The 26,258-nt window shown below is 40.7% G+C and overlaps 1 protein-coding gene across 3 annotated transcripts in view; it reads left to right on the top strand.

The window, feature by feature from the left end:
• Nucleotides 1–26,258, top strand: part of ANXA3 (annexin A3) — a 61,082-nt gene that overhangs the window by 27,231 nt on the left and 7,593 nt on the right. For all 3 annotated transcript variants that reach the window (XR_001444792.3, XM_015138462.3, XM_028848479.2), the window contains exons 4-11: nucleotides 1,823–1,917; nucleotides 4,965–5,078; nucleotides 9,469–9,559; nucleotides 15,056–15,135; nucleotides 19,126–19,182; nucleotides 19,548–19,641; nucleotides 21,077–21,172; nucleotides 24,935–24,993. Coding sequence is in view for 2 of the 3 variants with exons in the window: in XM_015138462.3 (XP_014993948.1) it covers nucleotides 1,823–1,917; nucleotides 4,965–5,078; nucleotides 9,469–9,559; nucleotides 15,056–15,135; nucleotides 19,126–19,182; nucleotides 19,548–19,641; nucleotides 21,077–21,172; nucleotides 24,935–24,993 (686 nt within the window). In the remaining variant the exon portion in view is untranslated. The remainder of the gene's footprint in view (nucleotides 1–1,822; nucleotides 1,918–4,964; nucleotides 5,079–9,468; nucleotides 9,560–15,055; nucleotides 15,136–19,125; nucleotides 19,183–19,547; nucleotides 19,642–21,076; nucleotides 21,173–24,934; nucleotides 24,994–26,258) is intronic.

The raw sequence follows: 26,258 nt of genomic DNA, 5'->3' as shown, positions 1-26,258 counted from the left end.
AAATATGATAAGGACACAGTGGCAGAGGGCATGCAGAGGAGACGACAAATGTAAGAGATACAGATAATTGCTATAATATAGAGAATAAGATAAAGAAAGGAATCTGAGCTGATTCCCAGGATTTTTGCCTGGCTGACTATATCCATAGTTGTGGATGAGGGAACATAGAAAGACAGACAAGTCAGAGAGGAAATACAATAAAGTCCACCCAGAACACGCTGAGTTTCAGATACTTGTGCAGTTGAGGTGGCTGGTAGTGTACTGATACGGATGCTGGGTATGGTACACACGTGACGGGTCCACATTGGTACTCAGACCCACAGAGCACAAACACACTTTAATCTGATTCAGTATTTACTTAACTATGTATAAGAATACAAAACCAAAGACACAGAAAGGCAGCATCTTTCACTGGGAGGCCCAGCAGCTAACCAAGTACACAGAAGCTTTTGCGTCATCATTGATGTAAGTTATGTACCACTGCCTTGGAAGTGAGTAGATGAGGTCTGTGAGGGTCACCTTGACACAAAGAAGTTGAGCATTGAGTTCCGGATGCTCTTTTATACCTCTCTAGTCATGCATGCTCTAGGCCTGCAAGCCAATTCACAGCTCCCCAAACCAGGTATCATCGTGGGCTGGGAAATTAATAAGACACAACTTTCCACGTTTATCTTACTACTGTAGTCACCAAGATAAGAGTGACCTTGAGGTCATTCTCAGGCAGGCCGGCATCAGCTCTGGCCTGATGTTACCTCTCACTTACAAACAATTCATTTTGTATATGGGTTTGAAATTCATGAGAGAGGCCAGGCGCGGTGGCTTACCCCTGAAATCCCAGCACTTTGGGAGGCTGAGGCGGGTGGATCATCTGAGGTCAGGAGTTCAAGACCAGCCTGATCAACGTGGTGAAACCCCATCTCTACTGAATAAAAAAAAAATTAGCTAGGCATGATTGCACATGCCTGTAATCCCAGCTACTTGGGAGGCTGAGGCAGGAGAATCACTTGAACCCGGGAGGTGATGGTTGCAGTGAGCCGAGATGGTGCCATTGCATTGCAGCCTGGGCAATGAGAGAGAGAGGGTGGTGGGGAGAGAGAGAGATAGAGAAAGGGAGGAAGGGAGGAAGGGAGGAAGGGAGGCAGGAAAGAGGGGGGAGGGAGGGAAGGAGGGAGGGAGGAAGGAGGAAGGAAAGAAGGAAGAAAGGGAGGGAGGGAGGGAGGGATGTGGAAGAAATGCATGAGAGAGATGTGGACCAGAGATAGAAATATATGTTTTGTGGTCAGAGATTTGGGTTCAACTTCTTGCTGGACCACTCAGAAGTTGTGTGACTTTGGCAAGGAAGATAAGTTCATGTCTTCATCTTTAGTACAGCGGGCCCCTGTGAATATTAACTATGGCAATGAATAAAAGGGCGTTTCATGCAGGGCAGATTCTCATTAAGGGTTAGTTCCTGTTTTCCAGGGAAGAAATATTTTGATATCAACTATGGGAGAGAAATAAAAGGCAATAAGACAGTAACCAAACCTCATAAAGGTAAAAACGTCAAGTTCAAAAGTAGTACGTTCTTTTGTCTGATGTACAGAAAGGAGTATTTAGACAATGATTGTTTCCTTCCCCCAAAACTGTCCAAATAAAGATAACTTTCTTTTCCAAAACTCAGGCAAACAAACAAAATAAATAAATAACGATCCCAACCAGGTAAGAAGCTGGGAATTAAAATGCCTTACTCTCTGCATTTGTCTCAGGCTATTGATCATTTTGCTTTAGGTCAAGACAGATATTGAGCATCAATATTGAGTAAAATCACTTTTGTTTCCTTTAGGCACCGATGAGAAAATGCTCATCAGCATTCTGACTGAGAGGTCAAATGCACAGCGGCAACTGATTGTTAAGGAATATCAGGCAGCATATGGAAAGGTAAGGTCATGTTCACATGACAGGCAGTAAAGAGATCGTTAATGTACCATGGTCGCTCCCACACGGTTATGCCTACAGTTTTCTGTTTCAGGCTGAGTGTAACAGAAGATGCCCTGCGCACCCAGTCAGGAGCCTGGAATCTGAGTTGCGGTTTTGCCTTGAACTGGCTGACTGACTTTGGGCATGTTACTTGGTCTTTCTGGGCCTCCGTTTCTTCACTTGTAGGATATGGTTTGCCTTAGCCCAGTGGTTTCTAAACCAGAAGTGATTTTGCTCCCCAGGGGACATTTGGGATGAATGGAGACGTTCTGATGATCACAAACAGGATGGTGGGGGGTACTTCTAGCGTGTAGTAGGCATAGGTCAGGGATGCTACAAGCATCCGAGAATGCTCAAGGCAGCCCTCCACAACAAAGAATTACCAGGCCAACTATCTGACTAATTCTGTCTTAGATAACCTTTTATTTCTCTTTCAATTTTAAAATACTTATGTAGTTATAGGTTTGATTCATTCAGCAAATGAAAATTTAGTAATTAGCAGAAACTAACTGTATAAGAACAAGTAACTTTGGGAGGCCCAGGCAGGTGGATCACCTGAGATCAGGAGTTTGAGACCAGCCTGACCAACATGGTAAAACCCCATTTCTACTAGAAATGCAGAAATTAGCCTGGTGTGATGGCCCATGCCTGTAATCCCAGCTACTCGGGAGGCTGAGGGCTGAGGCAGGAGAATCGCTTGAACCCGGGAGACGGAGGCGTCAGCGAGCCGAGATTGATCCAGCCCGGCAACAGAGCAAGACTCTGTCTCAAAAAAAAAAAAAGCAAAAAGTAAGACTTAGTCTTTGCTATACAGTTTCTTTGTCCAACGCCTATTTTCGAGTACTAATCTGTGTTAGGAGATATCCTAGACATTGGATATAGACTGGTATAGAAAGCAGATCCTGCCTTCTTTCATGGAGCTAACATTCTATTAGAATATAATAAACAAGTAAATAAAAATAATTCAGATATGATAAGTGATATGAAAGAATTAAAATGGTTTATATGATAGGCAGTGACTGGTGAGTGGCTCCTGCAGATAAGGTGATGAAAGAATGTCAGTGAGGGGTTGTTACCTTACTCCCCACTAAGCCTAAACAATACTAGGGGTTCTGCTCTGCTTGATCAGGAGACAGTATTTAAGGTACAGCAAATACAAAAGCCCTGATGCAAAAAGAAGCAGGGAATATGTGAGAAATAAAGAATTCCAATATGGCAGGAACGTAGAAAGTGAAGGGGCAGAAGAAAGAGATGAGGCTGGAGAGAGGTTGAGAACATGCTAAAGGGTCTTGGTAGAGTTTAGATTTTATTCTAAGGGCTACAGGGAACCACTGGAGGTTTGTAAGCAGAGGAATAATATAATGCAGTTTTTATTTTTAAAGGATTATTTTGGCTGCTGTAGATAATGAATCGTGGAGGGAAAAGGTACAAATGGAGACTGTTGAGAGGGTCTGGTGACCATCCACAGGCAGCTCAGGAATTACCTCCTGGAAGTGTTCTCCAGGCCCCCAGGCTCCATTAAGACACCCTTCTCTGAGCTCCCTTTATCAGATACTTAACATATAATATTGAATTTTTATCATTGAATATTTCTGTGTTTCCCATGAGGGCGGAATGTCTTAGGATAAGGACTTCGTCTAACTTACCTTTAAAGGCCTAGCACAGAGCAGGTGCCCAGAAAACATTTGTTGAATTGAATGAATTGCCTGGCTTCTGGGCAAGACAACACTTTCACATAAAGAGAAGGTGAGTGATCTATTGGCCTTTCAGTATTTCCAAAATATGGAAGAAAGATGGAGGTGGAGGGGAACAACCATTTCTCACAGTGGAATAGGATGAGATCTGTGAAGTAAGATTCGGCTGCCGTGGCTTGGATTGAGGACAGATGGTAGTGAAATTTACCATTTAGAGAGGAAAAAAACACTGTGGCAATTAAAGCAGAGCTGGGAACACTGAACGCCATCCCATTTGTTTCAGCAGGAACGTGCTGCTGCTGCACCCCCCAGGAGTGTGGTAGTGTCGGTCTGTGCCCACGGCGCTGCAGCAGGCTCAGAGGCTACCAGCCTCTATTTCAGAGCTGAAAATTATCAGGAGCAGGAACAAACATTATTCAGTATTATGCCATTGAATATTGAAAGTAGAAACCCTGTTACCCCCCTTTAGGCAGGCGAGATGGACCGTACTTACGTGTGAAAACAGTACTCAAAACAATATCAATAGGTAATGTCTGTAAGAGGCTAAGTTCTAGCGTTCCATAGCCCTGTAGGATGACTCAGTTAACAATAATGTAGTTTCAAATAGCTACAAGGAGGATACTGAATATTCCTAAAACAAAAAAATGTTAAATGTTTGAGATGATGGGTATGCAATTACCCTGATCTGATTACCATACATTATATGTATTGAAACATCACTATGTACTTTATGAATAAGTACAATTATTATTTGTCAAAAAAAAATAAGTCTAACATATTGCCATACTTAGGGTTTTTTTTTTTTCTTTACTTGTTGCCAGAAAATTGCTTCGGATGCCACCTAGTTCCACGTTCTCACCAGAGACACATGGCCAGCCACTGTCCTCCCTTCCCCTTCCTCTTGGAGCTCTTTGGGAGTTACTGAGAGGCAGGACACCCAGGAATAGAGCACCTCCCAGTGATGCTGCGTGTGAATTTATAAGGGTTCCTCTTCCTCTTCCCTCACCCCAACCTAAGCATTGAAAGCACGGGGGACCTAGGAAATGCATTTGAATACAGTTCCTAACTGTGGCACTCATGAAGTCCTCCCATTTGGCTCTCCTTCAAAAAACCTCTACAAAACAGAACAATTTGGGAGTAATTAGAAAATGCAGATTAATAGTCATAGAAATATTTTCAACACTTCTGTTTATTCCCTGTGGATGGACGTGTTTTGCCTGATTTTGATACATATGTTCATCTTTCACTAGGTGACTTTAGAGGAAGAGAGAGGAAAAGTATTTCACATTTTTCTCCTTGGTTTTTTGATTTTAGGAGCTGAAAGATGACTTGAAGGGTGATCTCTCTGGCCATTTTGAGCATCTCATGGTGGCCCTAGTGACTCCACCAGCAGTCTTTGATGCAAAGCAGCTAAAGAAATCCATGAAGGTATGAGCCCCCCACAAGCCATTTCTGCCCGGGGTTTGACCGAGTCATCAAAAATAGTGACTTTCTGGCAGTGCACACTTGTGATGGGTGGACTTGGATGCCATTTTGGTCTGTACTCTCCCAGTGGTAGAATGACTCTGAAATAGGGAACAGTTGTAGAACCTTAAGCCCAAATGTTCCTGGGCTGGAAGAATTTTGTCATATCCTTTGTTTGACATGAAGAGTCAAGTTCTCTAGTTTGTCATCATTGAAAGTAAATGGCACTGTCATAAACCCCAACACTGAAGCTAAAAACCTAGCATTATCCTTGAGCCCTTGTTTTCTCTTACCCTTCCACACTCCCAAATCTATCAGCAAGTTCATTAGTTTTACTTCAAAATCCACTGTAAATGTGTGCACTTCTCTCGAAATCCATTGCTACTGTTCTAGCCTGACCACCATCATCTCTTGACTGGTCCGTATCAGTAGGCTTCTAACTAGTCCCTTTGCCTCCATTTTTGCCCACCTCAAATTCATTCTACACAGAATAGCCAAAATTATTTTTATTAATTTATTTAAAAAATCAGATTATGTTATTTACCTGCATAAATTTCCAATGGCTTTGAACACTTAAAATCCAAGCTGCTTATCATGACCTTCATTACCCAATAGTGCAGGTCCTGTCTAACCCGGTGACTTTTTAAAATTCTATTTATATCAGTGAGGGTTCCCTCAGAGAAGCTGAACCAATAGGCAGGACATAGACGTTAAAAGATTTATTGTAAGGCCAGGTGCTATGACTCATGCCTGTAATCTCAATACTTTGGGAAGCCAAGGTAGGTAGATTGCTTGAGCTCAAGAGTTTGAGATCAGCCTGGGCAACTTGGAGAAACCCTGTCTCTACAAAAAATAAAAAGAAATTAGCTGTGCATAGTAGTGCATTCCTGTAGTCCCAGCTACTTGGGAGGCTGTGGTGGGAGGATCACCTGAGCCCAGAAGGTCGAGGCTGCAGTGAGCTAAGATTGTGCCACTGCACTTCAGTCTGGGTGACAGTGAGACCCTGTCTCAAAACAACAACAACAAAAATTTACTGGAAAGAATTGGAGGCCATGGTGGGAGGATTGCTGGAGCTCAGGAGTTCAAAACCAGCCTCAGACTGAGCAACATAGTGAGAACTTGTCTCTACAAAAAATTTTTAAAAATTAGCCAGGCGTGGTGGCTCATGCCTGTAGTCCCAGCTATTTGGGAGGCTGAGGTGGGAGAATTACTTAAGCCCAGGTCTTAAGTGTCCTTTGTAGGGACATGGATGCAGCTGGAAACCATCATTCTCAGCAAACTATTGCAAGAACATAAAACCAAACACCGCATGTTCTCAGTCATACGTGGGAATTGAACAATGAGATCACTTGGACACAGGAAGGGGATCATCACACATCAGGGCCTGTTGTGGGGAGGGGGGAGGGTGAGGGATAGCATTAGGAGATATACCTAATGTAAATGACAAGTTAATGGGTGCAGCGCACCAACATGGCACATGTATATATATGTAACAAACCTGCACGTTGTGCACATGTACCCTAGAACTTAAAGTATAATAAAAAAAAAAGAAGAAGAAGAAAAAAAAAATTAGCCAGGCATGGTGGCTTATGTCTGTAGTCCCAGCTGTTTGGGAGGCTGAGGTGGGAGAGTCACTTAAGCCCAGCAGGTCTAGGCTGCAATGAGCCACGACTCTGCCACTGCACTCCAGCCTGGGACCCTGTCTCAAAAAAAAAAAAAAAAGAAGAAGAATTGGTTACATGATTATGGGATTGGTTAGGCAAGTTCAAAATCTGTAGGGCAGGCTGTCAGGAAAGGCAGGCTGGAACTCTTGGGCACAAGCTGAAGCTGTCCACAGAAAGAATCTTCTAAACAGGAGCCTCACCTCTGGTCTTAAGCCCTTTCAACTGATTGGATCAGGTCTGCCGAGAAAGGTAATCTCCCTTACTTAAAGTGAATCAATAATAAACTGCTACAAAATACCTTCACGGCAACACATAGATTAGTGTTTGATTGAATAAGCGGCATTATAGCCTGGCCAAACTGGCGCATAAAACTGACCATCATACCCCCTCCTGCTCACCCATTAATGCTGTAGCTACACTGACCTTTTCTCTGCTCCTTGAACATCATAAGCTTATTCTTGTTTTGAGACATTTATACATGATGTTTCTTCCATCTGGAATGCTTTTCTTCCAGACATTTTCCATTAATTCACTCAAATATATTTTCTTACCTGCACTTATTACTGCCTAAAAGTATCTTGTCTATTTATTTGTTTTTGAGACAAGGTCTCGCTTCATTGCTCAGGCTCTAGTACAGTGGTGCAATTATGGCTCACTGCAGCCTCAACTTCCCGGGTAAGCAATCCTCCAACTTCAGCCTCCTGAGCAGCTGGGACTACAGGCACACACTGCCACACCTGGCTGATTAAAAAAAAATTTTTGTAGAGACAGAGTCTTGCTATGTTGCTCAGGCTGGTCTCAAACTCCTGAGCTTAAGCAATCCTCCCGCCTCAGCCTCTCAAAGTACTGGGATTACAGGTGTAAGCCACTGCACCTGGCCTTGTCTGTTTTTAAAATCCATTTGTTTATTACCTTTTTTCATCTAACTAAAAGGCAAACCTCCACCATGGCAAGGAACCTCATTGGTCTTGGCCTATATCTTCTGTTCCTAGAGCAACTTCTGAAATGAAGTGGGTGCTCAACATATTAATTAATAGGAAGGAGGAAAATGAAGGGAGCCTAGATCTGAGGCATAAGCCATATTCTGCCTTGTCATCAGGCAATGGAGTTATCTTCTTTTCCATGGAGGACATATGGGCATCTGAGGAGCAGATGGCAAGATGGAATTTGATGTACAAGAGATTTATTGTGAGAAACACCTGTCAAGGATAAAGAGGAGAAGAGCAGGGTAGGTGGGGTGAATCTTCAGACTGCAGTGCAGACCTGACACCTGTGAGAGAGAGGAGAGGAAGTAGGCTGAGATTAGGAAGAGCCTCAGTGCATGGTGAAGCTCCAAGAAAGCCTTGGCAGGCTGTTGGGGAGCCCCTGAGCAAAGACTGCCCTTTGGAGGAGTTCTGTGTTGGGTGCAAGTCCAGTACCCCTGCTGTTTACAGTCATTGACTGACAGCCACCTGGAGAGGGCATGACCTCAGTGTGAACTCTAGTAGATCTAAAGGTGTGGCAGTTGGAGGCTGTTAGCCAACTGCATTCTTTGCAGCTGATTCTCTTGAAGTGAAGTCTGAGCATTGTTTTTCTATGGCTACCCAATGGGGAGGGTTTAGCAGGTGTAATTGTAAGGATTAGATTCACCAATAAGTATTAGAACAGTTTCTCTTTTACATAAAAGAAATCCAGAGTAAGTAGCCCTGAGCAGGCTGTGATGGCACCACCATTATCAGAGATTCAAGCTCCTACTATCTTGAGGGTCTGCCTTCTTTAACCCATGGTTTTCACTTCTTGGTTAAAGATGGCAGCTCATGACTCAGTCATTATGTCTTCATTCCAGTCAACTCAAAAGAGTAAAGGACAAAGAAGGGTTCACTCCCTCACTCTAAGGATACTCCCTGAGCATGCATATGGTACTTCTGCCTATATCTTATCGGTCAGAGTTTAGTTATGTGGACATATTTCACTGTAAAGGAAGCTGAGAAACATAGCCTTTATTTGGGTAGCTATGTACCGAGTTACAAGCTGGGGGTTCTATTACTAAGCAAGAAAGACAAAAGAGGTACTGTGGGAAACTAGGAATCTCAGCTACAGAGAGACAGAATTCAGTCTCTGTTCATATGCTGCACTGGCCTTATTAGATCAAGTCTTAGTGTACATTACTTTTCTTGGAGTCACAGTGTGATTCAGTGACCTTGATATAAACAAGGCTGACGGGTAATTAGTCCCCATGCCAGCCGGGCCCATGATGCACATTACTGAGGATTTGAAAAGCTCCCTGTATGAAGAGGATGATACGTGCTGATAGACCCAGTACAGTGATGCAAGGATGAACTCATTCAAAAGTATTGTAGAGCCTTTTCTAAACATAGTGGCATGTTTGAATGTTGCTAGGGTTAATCCTGTTAGACTCTCACTTCTGATCTTGAATGACACAGGCTTTTTCTTTTGTACTATATATTTCTAGAATTATTCAATTGATTTTTACACTAGAGTGAAAAATTTGATGTCACTTTATTCCAGATGATTTATGTTAATACTAAAATATATGGAAAAATAGAAAACTACTTTAGAGCAATAGAGAACCTTGTATTGATTTACTCAAAATTGTCATTTCATCTATATAAAACAAGATATTAAGACCAAAAGGCATGAGATTAAGTTATTTAAGTGTTCTAAAAATTAGATTTCCTTTTCCTTTTTAGGGTGCTGGAACAAATGAAGATGCCTTGACTGAAATCTTAACTACCAGGACAAGCAGGCAAATGAAGGAGATCTCTCAAGCCTATTATACAAGTATCTTATTTTCTGCTTACCTTCACCACTGTTCACACATATTCAAGCCAATGTTGCTTTTCCCAGAATCCTCCCAATCTCTTCATGAGGCATTTTGAGAAGACAAGACTTATAGAAAGGAGAATACATTCTAAAATCAGCTGAAGACTATGGGTTTCCAGGAAAAATTGGAATATGATCTGAGCTAGATACTGCTACATAACAATAGCATTAATGCTTTACGTTCATAATATTATAGCTGCAGTGGATTTTGCTCTCAGCAATCTCTCATTAATTGAATTAACCATTTTCATCAATGGAAGAGACTCAGATCATATTTTATTATGAGGTGTTAAAAATCACTCAGATTAGATCCACGATTTTTGGTGTGGGAAATTAGATTAATTTAGAGGATGTGTTGAGCATGAGGATTCAATAGAATTAGTTAAAAGACCTAATAGTCTGCTGGCTGTGTAAAGTTAGAAAGTCTCTGCAATGCAATTCTGACTCTAACTACCCAGGGTTAGTGTGACTTCACAGGTTAAGGTCACAGTCCCCACAAGACTACCTTCACCTCAGACACCAGCCCACAAGCTCAGGTGTTTTCAGACTACACATGCTTTTAACCGACTGGCTACAAATTCAGGGTTCTCACTACTCTCTCAGGTTCAATAGCACACCAGAATGACACAGAACTCAAGAAAGTGCTATATTGACAAATGCGGTATTATCATAAAGGAAACAAATCAGGGCCAATCAAATGCAGAGACTGCATAGGGAGATATTGGGAAGGGTCCAGTGGAAGCTTCCACTCTACTGACACATTGATATATCATTACCAACCTGCAAGCTCAGTTGATTATTAGTAGCCTTAGTTTTTATTGGTGTTTCATTATATAAGCATGATTGGTTGAACCATTGTTCATGTGATTGAACTCAATCTCCAGTCCCCCTACACTCCCCAAACGTCAGGCTGATATTGTGGCTCAAAGCCTCAACCTTTTAATCATATGGTTGATCTTTCTAATGTGACCAGCCTTTATTCTAAGTCATCTTGTTAGCATAACTGAGCTGCAGTCCAAGAGACCAACCATGAGTAATAAAGACACACCTATGACTTGGGAAATCCAAAGGATTTAGAGTTTACCTCCCAGGAATCAGGAATAAGACCAGCCCAATTCTTTACTATTCAGCAGCCCCATAGAACCTTCTCCAAGTACTTTAAGGAAGCCACAGTTTCTCTGTTTGTGTCTCACGGAGGTCAGTTGTGTCACAGGAGCTTTTGCAATGGGAGAGGTCCAAAGAAGGAGTACATATTGGTCCTCAGGTGGGTGTTAAAGAGGTTGCTTTGGGAAATTCTTGTTAGAAGGTAAATACTTCAGTGACAGGTAACTATTTTGTTATTGATGTGCTAATTGGGTTCTAATCAGAAAAACAGAAACAGCACTAGATATTTTGACAGATAAAATGTGATATAAAGAATTGCTGGCCAGGCGCGGTGGCTCAAGCCTGTAATTCTAGCACTTCGGGAGGCCAAGGCAGGCGGATCACGAGGTCAGGAGATCGAGACCACCCTGGCTAACACGTTGAAACCCCGTCTCTACTAAAAATACAAAAAGAAATTAGCCGGGCATGGTGGCAGGCGCCTATCGTCCCAGCTACTCCGGAGGCTGAGGCAGGCGAATGGTGTGAACCCTGGAAGCGGAGGTTGCAGTAAGCCGAGATTGCACCACTGCACTCCAGCCTGGGCGACAGAGCAAGACTCTGTCTCAAAAATAAAAAAACAATTAAAAAAAAGAATTGCTTAAAGGGTCTGGCGCGGTGGCTCATACCTGTAATCCCAGCACTTTAAGAGGCTGATCACAAGGCCGGCGGATCACAAGGTCAGGAGTTTGAGACCAGTCTGGCCAATATGGTGAAATCCTCTCTCTACTAAAACATACAAAAAAAATTAAATGGGCGTGGTGGCACGCACCTGTAGTCCCAGCTACTCAGGGGGCTGAGGCAGGAGAATTGCTTGAACCCAGGAGACAGTGGTTACAGTGAGCCGAGATCGCACCACTGCACTACAGCCTGGGCAACAGAGTGAGATTCCGTCTCAAAAGAATTGCTTAAGCTGAGCACAGTGGCTCACGCCTATAATCCTAGCATTTTGGGAGACTGAGGTGGGCAGATCGCATGAGCCAAGGAGTTTAAGACCAGCCCAGGCAACATGACAAAACCCCGTCTCTACAAAAAATACCAAAAATTAGCCGGGTGTGGTGGTGCACGCCTACAGTCCCAGCTCCTCAGGAGGCTGAAGTGGGAGGATCACTTGAGTCTAAGAGATTGAGGCCCCAGTAAGCCTTGATCATGCCACTGCACTCCAGCCTGGGTGACAGACTGAGACACTGTCTTGGAAAAAAAAAAAAAAGAATTGCTAAACACCTTTCAGAGAACTAAAAAAGGAAAAGGGGAACAAAGGGATTCATGCAGAGTATAACCCCCCAGACCTGAGACAACAGAGGAAAGAGGTTGAGTTTGTCAGAAACTGGAAGTTAGAAGAGGGATATACCTGGCTGATGTTGGTACCTTAGGGGCTCAGAGCAGAGGCTTAAGGAGCAGGAGTTCAGACCTCTGAAAAGAGGGAAAGTGACTTGTTCTAGGAACTAGAGCCATTGCTGCTGTCAAGGTGAACGACCTTCACTGGGTTGACACTGATATGAATAGCCATCAAATATCTTGCACTTCTTTCCACTTCCTGCCTTCCAGTCCCCCTCTACTCCCTACTACTGGTGGAACCTAAAAGGGAGTGGGAACAGAAAGAAGTAGACAAGAGAACTGCTTCATCATTAATGCACAAAGGGTATGTTGTAGGCGTTTAAAATATTTCAGTTCAACAAGGTTTACGTATTTTACAAAACCCATCATCAGAGCAATGCACTGTATCCCAAGTTGGCTTGGTATTTTCTGGTGTTTCTTAGGAGAGTCACTGCTCCCCTAGTGGACCTGCCCTGTGACAGATCCCTGGAGCCCAGCATTTAGGTACAAACACTTCCAGGATGTAAGCTTTATGAGGATGAAGATTTTTGTCTATGTTGTTCACTACTGTATCCTCAGTTCTAAGAACAGTGGGGGAGATAAGTGCAAATATTTATTAAATGAGTGTCCTCAAAATTGAGGTTAAGGTCTTAAGAGCCAAGTGAAACTTTTAGCATTCAGGATAGTGTTGTGAAGATATGACAAATGATAATAGCACAAAGTTACCAGAGCCTCAATTTCTATGTGAGTAATGCTCTCTGAGGCTACAAGGGATACAACTGCATCAAGGTTACCTTGGTTACTAGAGATTAATGATACACAAGAAGATCAAGAAGGAAATTGTCTCAATCATGCATAGCCAAGCTTTACAGAGATTCAAGTCACAGCACCACCTGAGGGACCCAGCTATGTTGTCAGTCTCTCGGCCGCAGGCATCCATTGCTTCCCGTGCTGATGTTTTCCATGACAGTAACGATTCCTCTTCCTTTTTGCTTCTCATGTTCTTGACACCAGCAAGTAACATCCCTTCCCTTACCACATGGTGTTTGTCTACCCAAGGCTTATAAATATTTGTGCATAGTTTTTGGTTATTCTTGGCTACTGTTTTCTTCATTATTTCTAGGAGTCTTTCAGTTCTTTATTATTCTGTTGTCTTTGTCTCCTTTTCTGTGTCACTCCTTCTCTAAGACAGAAGATACAATGGGTTCAGGAAGTCACGATCAAGTTGGCCCTCATAAAGGGACCAGACGTCTTGTATAGCGTATCTGGTACAGTGGCACAATAGGGTCTAAATAAATAGAGATCTAAATTCTTAACTTTTTTCAGTATTCTAAAGTCAATGGTGTGTGAGGGAACACTGAAACAGGTATCAGGAACTCAAAGTTCTAGTCCAGACACCTGTATTGTTAAAATACTCTATTTAATTTTATACTCTACTGTGCCTCAAAATGCATAAAGTAGTTGTCAGCTTAGATTGAAATAATATTTTAGTCTAATTTCCCACAAAATATTTCATGAAAAGGGAGAGGCTGTGTGAAATGACTTATAGAGTCTCATCTAAATAATTCCAAAATTATAAAATACTTCCCCAAGTTCTAACAAATGGCAGCTTCATTCTTTTACTTGATATTTTCAAATTTAAAGTTTTTATCTAGCCAGAATGAAGGATAGATGTAACAATATCACAACTATTAGGTTTAATGATGCCTACTAAATATTATTATTTAGAAAAATAACACACATTTTTGGTGGATTTTGCTTATATGAATTGCTTTGAAAAATTAGATTTCATAAAAAGGAGACTTACTAAAATCATGCTGAAGAAGTTTCCATCTCAATGCAGTTCTTGCTATTGGATAATCTCATATCACTTTCTATAATTGTCTTTCATTGGTTTAAACAGATGAGAATTCTCATGGCTATTATGGATAATTTATAGAGTTCTTGAGAATGATAAAGACAGAGTTCAAATAGCCACATGGTGTCACCTACAACCAGGTGTATAGTGGCTCCAAGAGAATCACCACCCCATGGATGGGGCAGACAGAGATTTAAGACTGATGGGCACCACACATCACAGGTCATGCAAAAGGGGCTACATCTAGTCAGTACTGAAATACATGAACACACAATTGGCATTTGTAAAGGGAGATGGCATGTTTTGAGGTAGCTTTCTTACTTTTGGGAGATACTAAAAAATATAGTTTAGTTATATTCCTTGCGATTAGGGTTAGATTCAATAAAACAGAAAAATTACAGTGGCTTACAAAAAGTAGAAGTTTATTTTAATCATATGTAGAAGTCTAGACATTGGCAATTCTAGGACTAGTATGACAGCTACTAAAAGCTTTTAGGAACTCAGGCTTCTTCTTGATTACTTTTATGCCATCCCTAGGAAGTGGTCCTTATCTTCACAGTCCAAGATGGCTGCCCAAGATGCAGATATCAGTTCACATGTAAGGCAGTCAAATGGAGGAAGGACTAAGATGAACGTGGTCCCATCCCTTTAAGGAGATTTCCCAGCAAAGTCATATTTGTCTGCCTTCATTTCATTGTGAAGAACTAAGTTATAGGACTGCACTAGCTAAGAGGAAAGCTGGGAATATAGTTTTTAAGCTGTGTGCATTGTATCTTGCTTAAGGTTAGGGTTCTCTTAGTATGGAAGATGGTCAGAATGGAAATTGAAAGGCAAACTAGTAGCTCATCCACCCCAGCTTTTCCACTATGCATCCCTTAGTGCCATTGTCAGATGAAATAAACCATGATTTGCTCCAGAATGACAACTCTTTCTATTCTTTTGCATTTACCACAACACAGTGCAGTAAGAGTTACAAGAAGAATGTACCATCTCACAACAGAAAAGCATGAAGAAATTAAAGGGCAAGATTTGTCTTATCACATACCCATTCTTTGCTAGTGTTGGCATTTAAACTTTTCTGTTTTATAATCGTATTTTTCAGTTTGTCAAGGCTTAATTTCATTCTGATTTGGTTTCAGTATACAAGAAGAGTCTTGGAGATGACATTAGTTCGGAAACATCTGGTGACTTCCGGAAAGCTCTGTTGACTTTGGCAGATGTAAGGTTTTATTTTTTATTTTTTAACTCCCCAGTAATCTGCATGCTCAATAATAATTTTTAGGGAGTTTAAAAATAACCAAACTGAGACAATCAGTTCACAATTTTCCTTATGAGATGGTTTGTTCATTTTACATTTTCATTGCCACCAAGCAATGTAATGTTTAACCAAGATCATAAAAGCATACATAATGATGTAACAACAAAGAAAACTTATTTGAATCAGTAAGTGGAGGTGTTTTGGTCAGGTTTCACAATTTTGACATTAGAAGGCATTCTGATACATCATCCGACATACAATATTTATTTCCATTATAAGTGTCTCCATTTTAAAGAACAGGTTTATTTTCTTCTGGACTCCAAAGAATAAATATTTCTTTTGTTAGCTTCTAAATTAAATAGGAAGCATGATACAGAAGAATTGTCTTTAGAGATGGGAATTAAACTAACAAATGAGTATCAGTCTCAGGATTAAAAAAAGAAAGTGATTGCTGCAACTTCAGCCTTGCCACCTTGGAAAAGCTGCCAAACTATTAATCACTATGTGACCTAATGAGGCCACACCTTGCTTTCTCTTTGTAGAAGGCTCATGACTTTTATCATAAAGATGGTAAAGTCAAAGAGGAGATATATTCATAGCTATGTGTAAGAGAGAAAGTGATTTAAACCATATCTCACCAATTTTCTTTCAGCTGATTTACATAGCACCTAAAGTGTGAGAAAATCCCAACAATGGTCTCAGCCTCATGGTTGAAACAGCACCTGTCAAAGTGAGACATTATGGCATTAGGAAGCGATTTATCTAAATTATGGTTTCAATTACTTTAAATGTGAAAACCTTATGAAGGTTGAACCCACAACACCAAATTTATGAAGCATTGCTGCAGACATATGCTCTCAGAGGTGTATATTCATAAGTGCACATCTGTTTGTGTATGGACATGAACACACCCACCCACAGGAGGCAGTATAGAGCAGGGCTCTAGCACAGGGTTCTAGAATCAAACAGGGCTGGAATCTCATGCTGCCTACTAGCTTTGTATATTTGGACAAGTTCTTTAAGTCTTAAAGCATTCATTTTCATATCTGTAAAACTAAAATACTAATAATGCCAAGTACTCATAGGGTGTTATGAAGATTAACAGAAACAGAGAGCATGTGAAGTACTTAGTGATCAACACAGGGTGGTGGCGGTTTGTTAGTATTATATTAAGACCAATGATAATCAGCATTTATATCATTGGAGCAGAGTGTACAGTGAAAGAGAACCAGAAGAAAGCAAACAGCAGCAGAGTATCAGCAGCACAGAAAAGAAACCAGGCAGAAATCAGACAGTCATGCAAGGACCTAAAGTTTGAAAATACGAACAAATTCATTTTAAACAATTGTAGCTAAATGTTTCATTCGCCTGTAATTTGCCAAATAATTCAGGTAATCCCATGTTTTGTTTCTGTCTCCTGTCTTTCTATAATGTGCTTAAGTATTTGTACATGAACACACACACACCGCACACACACACGCACACAAACATCACTTAAACCATAGAACCTTTAATGTTACAGTTGGTTTGGGGACTTTTGAGGACTTTTTTTTTTTTTTTCTTTTTTGAGACAGAGCCTCACTCTGTCATCCAGACTGGAGTGCAGTGGCATGATCTCGGCTCACTGCAACCTCTGCCTCCCAGGTTCAAGCAAATCTCCTGCCTCAGCTTCCCTGGTAGCTGGGATTACAGGCGCATGCCACCACACCTGGCTAATTTTTGTATTTTAGTAGAGACAGGGTTTCACCATGTTGGCCAGGATGTCTCAAACTCCTGACCTCAATCAATCCACCCGCTTCAGCCTCCCAAAGTGCTGGGATTACAGGCGTGAGCCACTGCGCCTGGCCTTTGAGGTTTTTTTTTTGTTTTTTTTTAAATAAACTTTACTTTTTAGAGCAGCTTCAGATTTATGGAGAAATTGAGCAGAAAGTACAGAGAGCTCTGATATGCCCCTCTTCTACTCTCTCCTTTCCGTTATTATTATTATTATTATTATTATTATTATTATTTTGAGACAGGATCTCGCTCTGTTGCCCAGGCTGGAGAACCATGCTGTGATCTCAGCTCACTGTAGTCTTGACCTGCTGGACCCAAGCAGTCCTCCCACTTCAGCCTCCTGAGTAGCTGGGACCACAGGTGCACAGCACCACCTTGGCTAATTGTTTTGTTTTGTTTTGTTTTGTTTAGAGAGAGAGAGAGAGAAGGTCTCACTCTTGTATTAGTATGTGTATTTGTTACAGTTGATGAATGAATATTGATACATTATTATTAACTGAAGTTTGTAGTTTACATTAGGGTTCACTCTTTCTGTCATATAGTTCTATGGATTTTAATAAATGTATAATGTCATATGTCTACCATTACAGTATGATAGAGTAGTTTCACTGTCCTAAAAATCCTCTGTGCTCTGGCGGTTCATACCTTCCTCCCCACCAACTACTGATCTTACTGTCTCTATAGTTTTGCCCTCTCTAGAATGTCCTATAGTTGGAATCATACAGTATGTAGCCATTTCAGGCTGGCTTCTTTCACTTGGCTATATGCCTTTAAGGATCCTCTATGTCTTTTCATGGCTTGATAGTTCATTTCTTTTTAGGACTGAGTAATATTCCATGTATAGAATATTTATTTCACCTGCTGAAAGGCATCTTGGTTGCTTCCAAGTTTTGGCAGTTGTAAATAAAACTTCTGTAAACATTCATGTGGAGGTTTTTGTGTGGACATGTTTTCAATTCTTTTGGTTAAGTACCGAGGGGTGCAATTGCTTGATCATATAGTAAGAGATATTTAGCTTTATAAAAAAAAAAAACTGCAGAACTGTCTTCCAAGGTGTCTGCACCATTTTGCTTTCATATCAGCAGTGAATGAGAGTTCCTGTTGCTCCACATTCTCACCAGTATTTGGTGTTGTCAGTGTTTTGGATTTGAGCCCTTCTAACAGGTTGTGTAGTGGCATCTGATTGTTTTGATTTGTAATTCTCTAATGACATACAATGTCGAGAGTCTTTTCATGTGCCACCTCTGTGTCGTCTTTGGTGAGATGCCTATTGAGATCTTTCAACCATTTTTAAATTGGGTTGTTATTTTCATATTGAGTTTTAAGAGTTCTTTATGTATTTTGGATACAAGTTCTTTATCGGATGTATGTTACAAATATGTTCTCCCAGTTTGTACCTTGTCTTTTCTTCCACATAAGACCTCTGTGTTGGGTTGGGCACAGTGGCCCACACTTGTATTCCCAGAGATTTGGGAGGCTGAGGTGGGGGCACAGCTTGAGGCCAGGAGTTTGAGACCAACCTGGGCAACATAGTGAGATTCCCATCTCTAAAAAAAATTTTAAAATTAGCTGTGTGTGGTGGTGTGCACCTGTAGTCACATTAGCTACCCAGGAGGCTGAAGCGGGAAGATAGCTTGAGCCTTGGAGTTCAAGGTTACAGTGAGCTACATTTGCAGCACTACACTCTAGCCTGGCTGACAGAGAGTGAGGTCCTGTCACTAAATATATATATATATACATGAATATATGTATATATTCATATATATGAATGTATGTATATATGAATATATGAATGTATGTATATATGAATATATGTATATATGAATATATATGAATGTATGTATATATGAATACATATTAATGTATGTATATATGAATGTATGTATATATGAATAGATGTATATATGAATATATGTATGAATGTATGTATAAGATTCATATATATATATGAATTTTCAGAGAAGGGAACTGAGGCCCATAAAATTGTGTGATTTGCTAAAAATTTCACGACTAGTCAATGGCAGAAACAGAACTGGAGCCCAGAGTACCTGATTTTTCTGTGCAACCTGTCCTGCCTTGAAAAAAAACCACTAAGATCCCTTGCTGGTTGAGTTACCGTGTGTTAGAATCTTCTGTCTTTAAAGGATGGCCCTTGTTTTCGTCATCCCTGTTTAGGGCAGAAGAGATGAAAGTCTGAAAGTGGATGAGCATCTGGCCAAAAAAGATGCCCAGGTCAGTAACAAAGCGGGAAAACATTTCCTTTACCTATTCTCCTATGTGGCTGCCTTTGCATTTATGTGAAAAAAGGAGAAAAATAGACCAACGGGGGGGCTTTTTTTTTTTTTTTTTTTTTTGCCTGTTTGAAAGAGAAGCCTGAGGCTTGAGGATACCAACCCTAACTGTTTGCCTGCCCCAGTGGTAGTTATCATTCTCCTTAGCTCCTGCCAGCCCAATTATTGATTTCTAGTCTGCTGAAAGTGAGAGACTTTGATAATAGATGATTGCACTGACCTCGAAAATACAGCTCCCATTCTTCTCATGTCACCTCTCAAAAAAAGAAAATAATTGTGTCTCTAATAACATTCTCTTGCGAATAGATTCTCTATAAAGCTGGTGAGAACAGATGGGGCACGGATGAAGACAAATTCACTGAGATCCTGTGTTTAAGGAGCTTTCCTCAACTAAAACTAAGTACGAACTCACATTACAATCCTTCGTGTTGTGTGTTGTTTTTACAAATGTTTTTGCATTTAGTATACAAAGATCTAGAAAAATGAAGTTTAAAATTGCAGTCTGTTCCAGTTTATTTATTCACACTTCAGGAAACAAAATGGGGAAGCTGTATTGTAACTCAAGGAAGTACTGACACTACACTTTTGTTTTTCCGTAGAGGCTGAGTAGATTACCTAGTGAGTACCAGGTAATAGATGGGGGAGGGAGGTGGCCGGAAGAAGAAACGAGGCCACCTCTAGGGTGAGAGTAGAAAGGCTTGTTCCTGTGGCATGGAGAAGCCCAACTGCTTCCACTCCACCTAACAGTTCTCTCTAGTTAGCCACTTCCAGAAAAGCCAGACACTGCAGGTGAGTCTCTGTTGACACATCAATACTGATTAACCTTCAGCTATTTCTGATATGAAGGTAAATGGTAGAATGGATCGACTCTTATCATCAGACCAGCTATTACATGGAATTGTGGGCACCCACCCTCTCGCTCATGGCATCTCCTAGAGCTGTTCTGGAAGCAACAGCACCTAGAACACTAAACCTCCATTTACGGTGAACATCTTCTGACTGTGGCTTCCAGGTGCTAGTTTACAGAACAGCCACACAGCAAGACCAAGCTTATGCTGAGTTGACGAAACGATGAGTAAACATAAGGATATTACTGTGACTTTGAAATTCTGGAATTGTTCTTTCTTAACTTTTGGCATTAAAATCACATTTGTTTTATAAAATAATGACAACAGTAAGTGATAGTTGCTTTATTCATGTCTTTGTTTGAGAAACAAAAACCAGATAACCCTAGGTCTCTCTCCAAAATTTCTTTTTTAAAAATTTTATTGGGGGAAAATGTACTTGGCTTACCAAATATGCCTGTATACTTGGTGACATATGTACAGGTTTTGCTTGGGGCAAATACTGATCAAGAAATTCGGATGCCTTCTGGGAGGTGTGAAGTAGGCCATGCCGCTTTAGGAAATGATTTATTCAGTGCAAGGAAGTCTTCAGAGTTGAGATTTCTTTACCAGAGAAAACATATTTGACTAGTGATTATAGTATCGTTTCCCAGGTGCTGCTATAAATAAAATTTAAAATAGCCCACCTTACTAGATAAAGTATTTATTATTTGACTATTTAGGTTATTTGAAATGCTTACTGCTTGAGAGAAGGGGAAAGAGAGAGATCATTGAAGAAAATTATCTAGGGATGTTTGGGGTTTATCGTAGATGATTTCCTTAAAAAGGAACAAAAGAAAAACAAAAACTTTTGTACCCAGATTTTCATGGTTTAAAGAGGGAGGTTTTTAGCTTGCTACTTGATCTTGTGCGTATCAAATAAAAAACTAGAATATATTCAAATGTGCTCAACTGGGTTGCTTTAAATAATTTTGTGGTGCTTCCTTTTAGCATTTGATGAATACAGAAATATCAGCCAAAAGGACATTGTGGACAGCATAAAAGGAGAATTATCTGGGCATTTTGAAGACTTACTGTTGGCCATAGGTAAGCCTTCGAGTGCTAGTAAACTAAGTTACTCTGCACTTGTTTTCACTCAGTGACAAGGCCTGTTCCTTTTGGGCAAGAATCCTGGCTGATCCATCTTTTTATGCTCCCTACAGCCCCCATCATGGTCCAGGATACACACAATCCACTCAGCAAATATTGTTAAATGAATGCATGAAGAAGTTATTTTTTTAAGTCTTTTTTCTTTTTCTTTTTTGAAACAGGATCTCACTCTGTCACCCAGGCTGGAGTGCAGTGGTGTAATCTCAGCTCACTGCAGCCTCAACCTCCCAGGCTCAAGCAGTCCTCCCACCTCAGCCTCCCAAGTAGCTGAGACTATAGGCATGCACCACCTGGCCCAGCTATTTTTGTATTTTTTGTAGAGATGGGGTTTCACCATGTTGCCCAGGGTGGTCGTGAACTCCTAAGCTCAAGCAATCCACCCACCTCAGCCTCCCAAAGTGTTGGGATTACAGGTGTGAGCTACCACATCCAGCCATCTTTTTAAATCTTACTTTGCTTTTTAAGTTTGTATTTGTCTTATGACCGTGTTTAGCTTGTAGACTTCTTGAGAGCTGAAATATTTTTTTTTCTACTGTCATTTTTATTGAGCTTTGTTGAAAACTGAGACATAGGCAAGGCACCGTGGCGTGCACCTGTGGTCTTATCTACTTGGGAGGCTGAGGTAGAAGGATTGTTGGAGCCCAGGAGTTCAAGGCCAGCTTGGGCAACATAGCAAGACCTTGTCTCTTTATAGAAAACCACACACACTTACACACACACACACACACACACACACACACGCAACTAAGACCTAAGCCAGTTTGGTAATCTACCATATTTGGTTATTTATGAAAGATATCAGTGGCTTTTCTTTTCTTTCTTTTTTTTTTTTTTTTTTTTTGAGATGGAGTCTCTGGCACCCAGGCTACAGTGCAGTGCCACAATCTCAGCTCACTGTTGACTCTGAATTGCTAAAAGATAGGCCGAGGAGGCTAAGAAAGGGAAAACCTTCTTCTTCAATTAAAAAAGTAGAATTGAGATCAGTCTTCATAATTAGTTCTCAGACTGTTCCAGTGGTAATGATACAACTGATTAATTTTTTTTTTCCATTTTATATTGTTAATCTTTCTTTCTTTTTTGGTGTGTGACGAAGTCTCGCTCTGTCGCCCAAGCTGGAGTGCCGTGGCGCAATCTCAGGTCACTGCAATCTCCACCTTCTGGGTTCAAGTGGTTCTTGTGCCTCTAGCCTCCCAAGTAGCTGGGATTACAGGCACATGCCACCACACCTGGCTGATGTTTGTATATTTAGTAGAGACAGGGTTTCACCTTGTTGACCAGGCTGGTCTCAAACTCCTGATCTCAAGTGATCCACCCACCTCAGCCTCCCAAAGTGCTGGGATTACAGGCTTGAGCCACCACCCCTGGCCTATATTGTTAATCTTTATATTAATTCTGCCTGCTGTTTTTCATTTGGTGTTCTTGCTAAGCCGTAATGTTTGAAAAACTTTATTGAGACGTACAAACTCTCATTCATTGAGCCAAGGAGCATTGTTGGAAATATATCATTGAATTATGTATTACATTTGGGCTATAATACACATTATTTTATCATGTTAAAAAAGACCTTATAATTCAACTGAAGTTCAAAATATGTCACACTTTCATTTTCTGTTTCCGTCTACCATTGGAATAAACCAGTCTTTAAAATTTTTAATTGAGATATAACTTACATACCATAAAATTCATCCATTCAAAGTGTGCAATTCAATGCTTTTTAATATAGTCACAAGGTTTTGCAACCATCAGCACAATCTAAGTTTAGGACATTTTAATCAGCCTCATAAGAAACCCTGTAACTATTGACAGTCACTCTCCAATCCTCCCCACCCCCTGGCTCCTGTAATCATTAATCTACTTTCTGTCTCTATAGATTTGCCTACTCTGCATATTTCATACACAAGGAATCCAATACAATGGTCAACACATAGTTTTTGACATGAAAAACCATCTGAGCTGTGTCATCTTAGAATCGTGTAATAGGAGCATACTAGCTGCCAAATAAAAACAAATCCAGCCTTAAGTAAGGAGAGGCTTTATTCAGAAAAACTATTTCAATAGAGAGAACATGTTGATTTCAGAAACATGCAAGACTCGGCTGGGTGTCTCTAAAAGACAGGGGGAAAAAATGTGCAAAAGTTTCCAAATCCAACAGAAAAGTCTTAGCAGCAACTTTTAATGTTGGGCAAGCACGAGGGTGTGATCGTTGGGGATTGACAGGAAACACGTCTGGCGGTGGACAGCTGGACTCTCAAGATAAGCTGCAACAGAGGCATGTTCTGCATTTTAGGGCTTGCTCGGGACTGGGGACAAGCCAGAGTTCAGGAACCTGTGGGAGGAGAGAGGCCTGACGAAAGTGTGGTCAAGACAATGAATAGGGTAGGGAATGGGCAATTATGAATACTTGGTCATGGTAATTAACTCTAACGGACTCCCAAGCTTCCCTGCCTATGGTGCTGGGTGGTGAAGCCTCCTTCCCACTAAAACATACTGCCACCTTCCAAAACTTTCAGATACAAAGAACAAATCTAGTAGGTAAGAACATAAAGCAGAAGGCAAGCTAAAGGGAAGAAAGGATCGTGAAGGGATTGTACGAATCTAGTTGGCAGGGAGGTGACTGAAAAGCTTAATAGGATGAAAGTGGGCATCATTATTTTGTATCAGGCTATTATGGCTTACTTGAATGTGAGTTTACTAGTTTAAATGGTTGGTTTCTTGTCAGAGAACTTCATGTAACAGTTTTATTCTAAATGCCGTGTTTGGGTTTCTAATACATTTCTCCTTCTATTTCCCTTAAATCACTTACAAAAGCCAAAAGTCTTTTAGCTTTCCTTAGGAGAGTCTATAAGCCACGATGTGAAAGTCAGTTATTCTTGTTCTGAGCTCCAAAATTCATTATAAAATCCATTCACTTTTGGTTGGATTCCTACCTAGAGATCAGATGTAAGATTAGGAAAATAATTGTGTTGCTGTAAATAGGTTTTGTTCCCTACAGACTTTTCTATTCCTATTTTCGTTTTGTTTAAAAGATCATTTAGTCTTGCATTTTTGTCAGTCTCCTTTTTCTTGTTTTATTTCTGCTTTTCTTGTTATTTCAAAATAAAGAATTGGAAGATTGTATTTTTTTTTTTTTTTTTTTAGGCAACTGAATTTAGATGACAGGTACTTGTTCTAATGGAGTCACTCTAACCAGCCTGTAAATTCTACTCCAGTTATTTAAAAGAAAATTCTTTCCATGGGAAAAATTGCTTTTAAATGGAACTCCAGTGCCCCTTCGTGCCTAATGAGTTATTTGGAGCAACATCGCTGCAGTTGTCAGGCCCGAGTTGTTCATCAGCAGCCCGAGATGTTAGTAGCTGAGCAGTGTCGCACCCTAGGGAGTTATCAGTGAAAGCGTAGGTGTTCGATGTGTCTGGGATCCAGAGATGAGTCAGTCGCTGTGGGAGTTTCTTTGGCAGGTAATTTTATTTTCCCCATGGCTGGAGATAATTACTGTGCTAAAGTTCTGTGCAAATATGACGTTAAAAGGCTTTGAAAATCAGGGTAAGCAGCCTTTCTTTCATTCCAAGTAAAAGCCAGTTGTGGGGAGGGGGTAGAATGGTATGACAGTCCAAAGAATCTTTTTAAAAAACGTGTTACTTACTATAGATTAACCCAATTTCTATTCCGTGGAGCTGAACATTACTTTGCTTTTTATGACAGTGCATTGTGTGAGGAACACGCCGGCCTTTTTAGCAGAAAGACTGCATCGAGCTTTGAAGGTTGGTCTGGAAAGTTCGTGTGCATTCTTAGCGTCCCTTAATTCCCTTGGGGAAGTATGCAAATAGTAGAACAAATATTTAAAAATTAGTTATTTTAATGTAATTTGAACATTTTAAGATAAATTATATTACAGCAAATCAAGGTATAATACAGTACACTCTTTACACAGACACTTGATTTTCTCTTCAAAATAAACAGACCTGGATTTATGAAATAATTTTTTGTCTAAGTAGGTATAGCTTGATTTGTATTTAGCTAAAACAGTCTCATTTTCTCTAATATGACAAGTTTCAGTAAATGCTAATATTCCACTTGTATGAAAGATGAAAATTTATGTATAATTTTAGATTTTAAAAGTTCATCCTCTATTTTAAATAGAAAATGAGAAGACAGGCCGGGTGTGGTGGCTCACGCCTGTAATCCCAGCACTTTGGGAGGCCCAGGCGGGCGGATCACAAGGTCAGGAGTTCAAGACCAACCTAGCCAACATAGTGAAACCCCGTCTGTACTTAAAATACAAAAATTAGCTGGGCGTGGTGGCAGATACCTGTAATCCCAGCTACTTGGGAGGCTGAGGCAGAGAATTGCTTGAACCCAGGAGGCGGAGGTTGCAGTGAGCTGAGATTGTGCCACTGCACTCCAGCCTGGGTGACAGAGTGAGACTCTGTCTCAAAAAAAAAGAAAAAGAAAATGAGAAGGTAAAAATATGACTTAATGTTGATAGAATGTCATATTTCTTTTCCACTTAGATTAGTTTTCTACAGTAGCTAATTTGTCTACTAATTTGTCTCATAGGTTAATAGTATTCTAATCCATATAGAGATAGATACAGAAAAGTATTGACCACATTATTTTCGCCACTTCACAGTAAGTGCAGGCAGTAAAACTTGTTTTAGAATGCCAAACCTCAAACTTGAGACCCAGTAGATCCCGTGGCCTCTCAAGCTGCCTTACTTAAAATAAACCCAGCTGAGTGGGCGGCCTTTAATGATGCCGTAACCCTGTGTTTGCTTGTCTGTCTTTACTGCCAGATGATGAGCTCCATGAGTACAGGCTCTTGTTTATCCTCAGACCCTAGGCCAGGGCCTTGTGCACAGAAGATGCTTACCTCGATCTCTTTACTGGCCATTTTCTGCAGTCCCGCATGTACCTTCAAAGTTATATCCCAAGTGAACACATCCTTTCCCTCAAGTCACCCAGCCCCAGATCTGCTCCCCTTCCCCTGTTCAGTCATCCCAGAGAATGGCCCCAACAGGAATTTGCC

Source organism: Macaca mulatta, chromosome 5 (assembly GCF_049350105.2).
Source record: "Macaca mulatta isolate MMU2019108-1 chromosome 5, T2T-MMU8v2.0, whole genome shotgun sequence".
Lineage (NCBI taxonomy): Eukaryota > Metazoa > Chordata > Mammalia > Primates > Cercopithecidae > Macaca > Macaca mulatta.
Note: the sequence above shows the minus strand (reverse complement) of the source record. Positions and strands in the feature narration are given on the sequence as shown.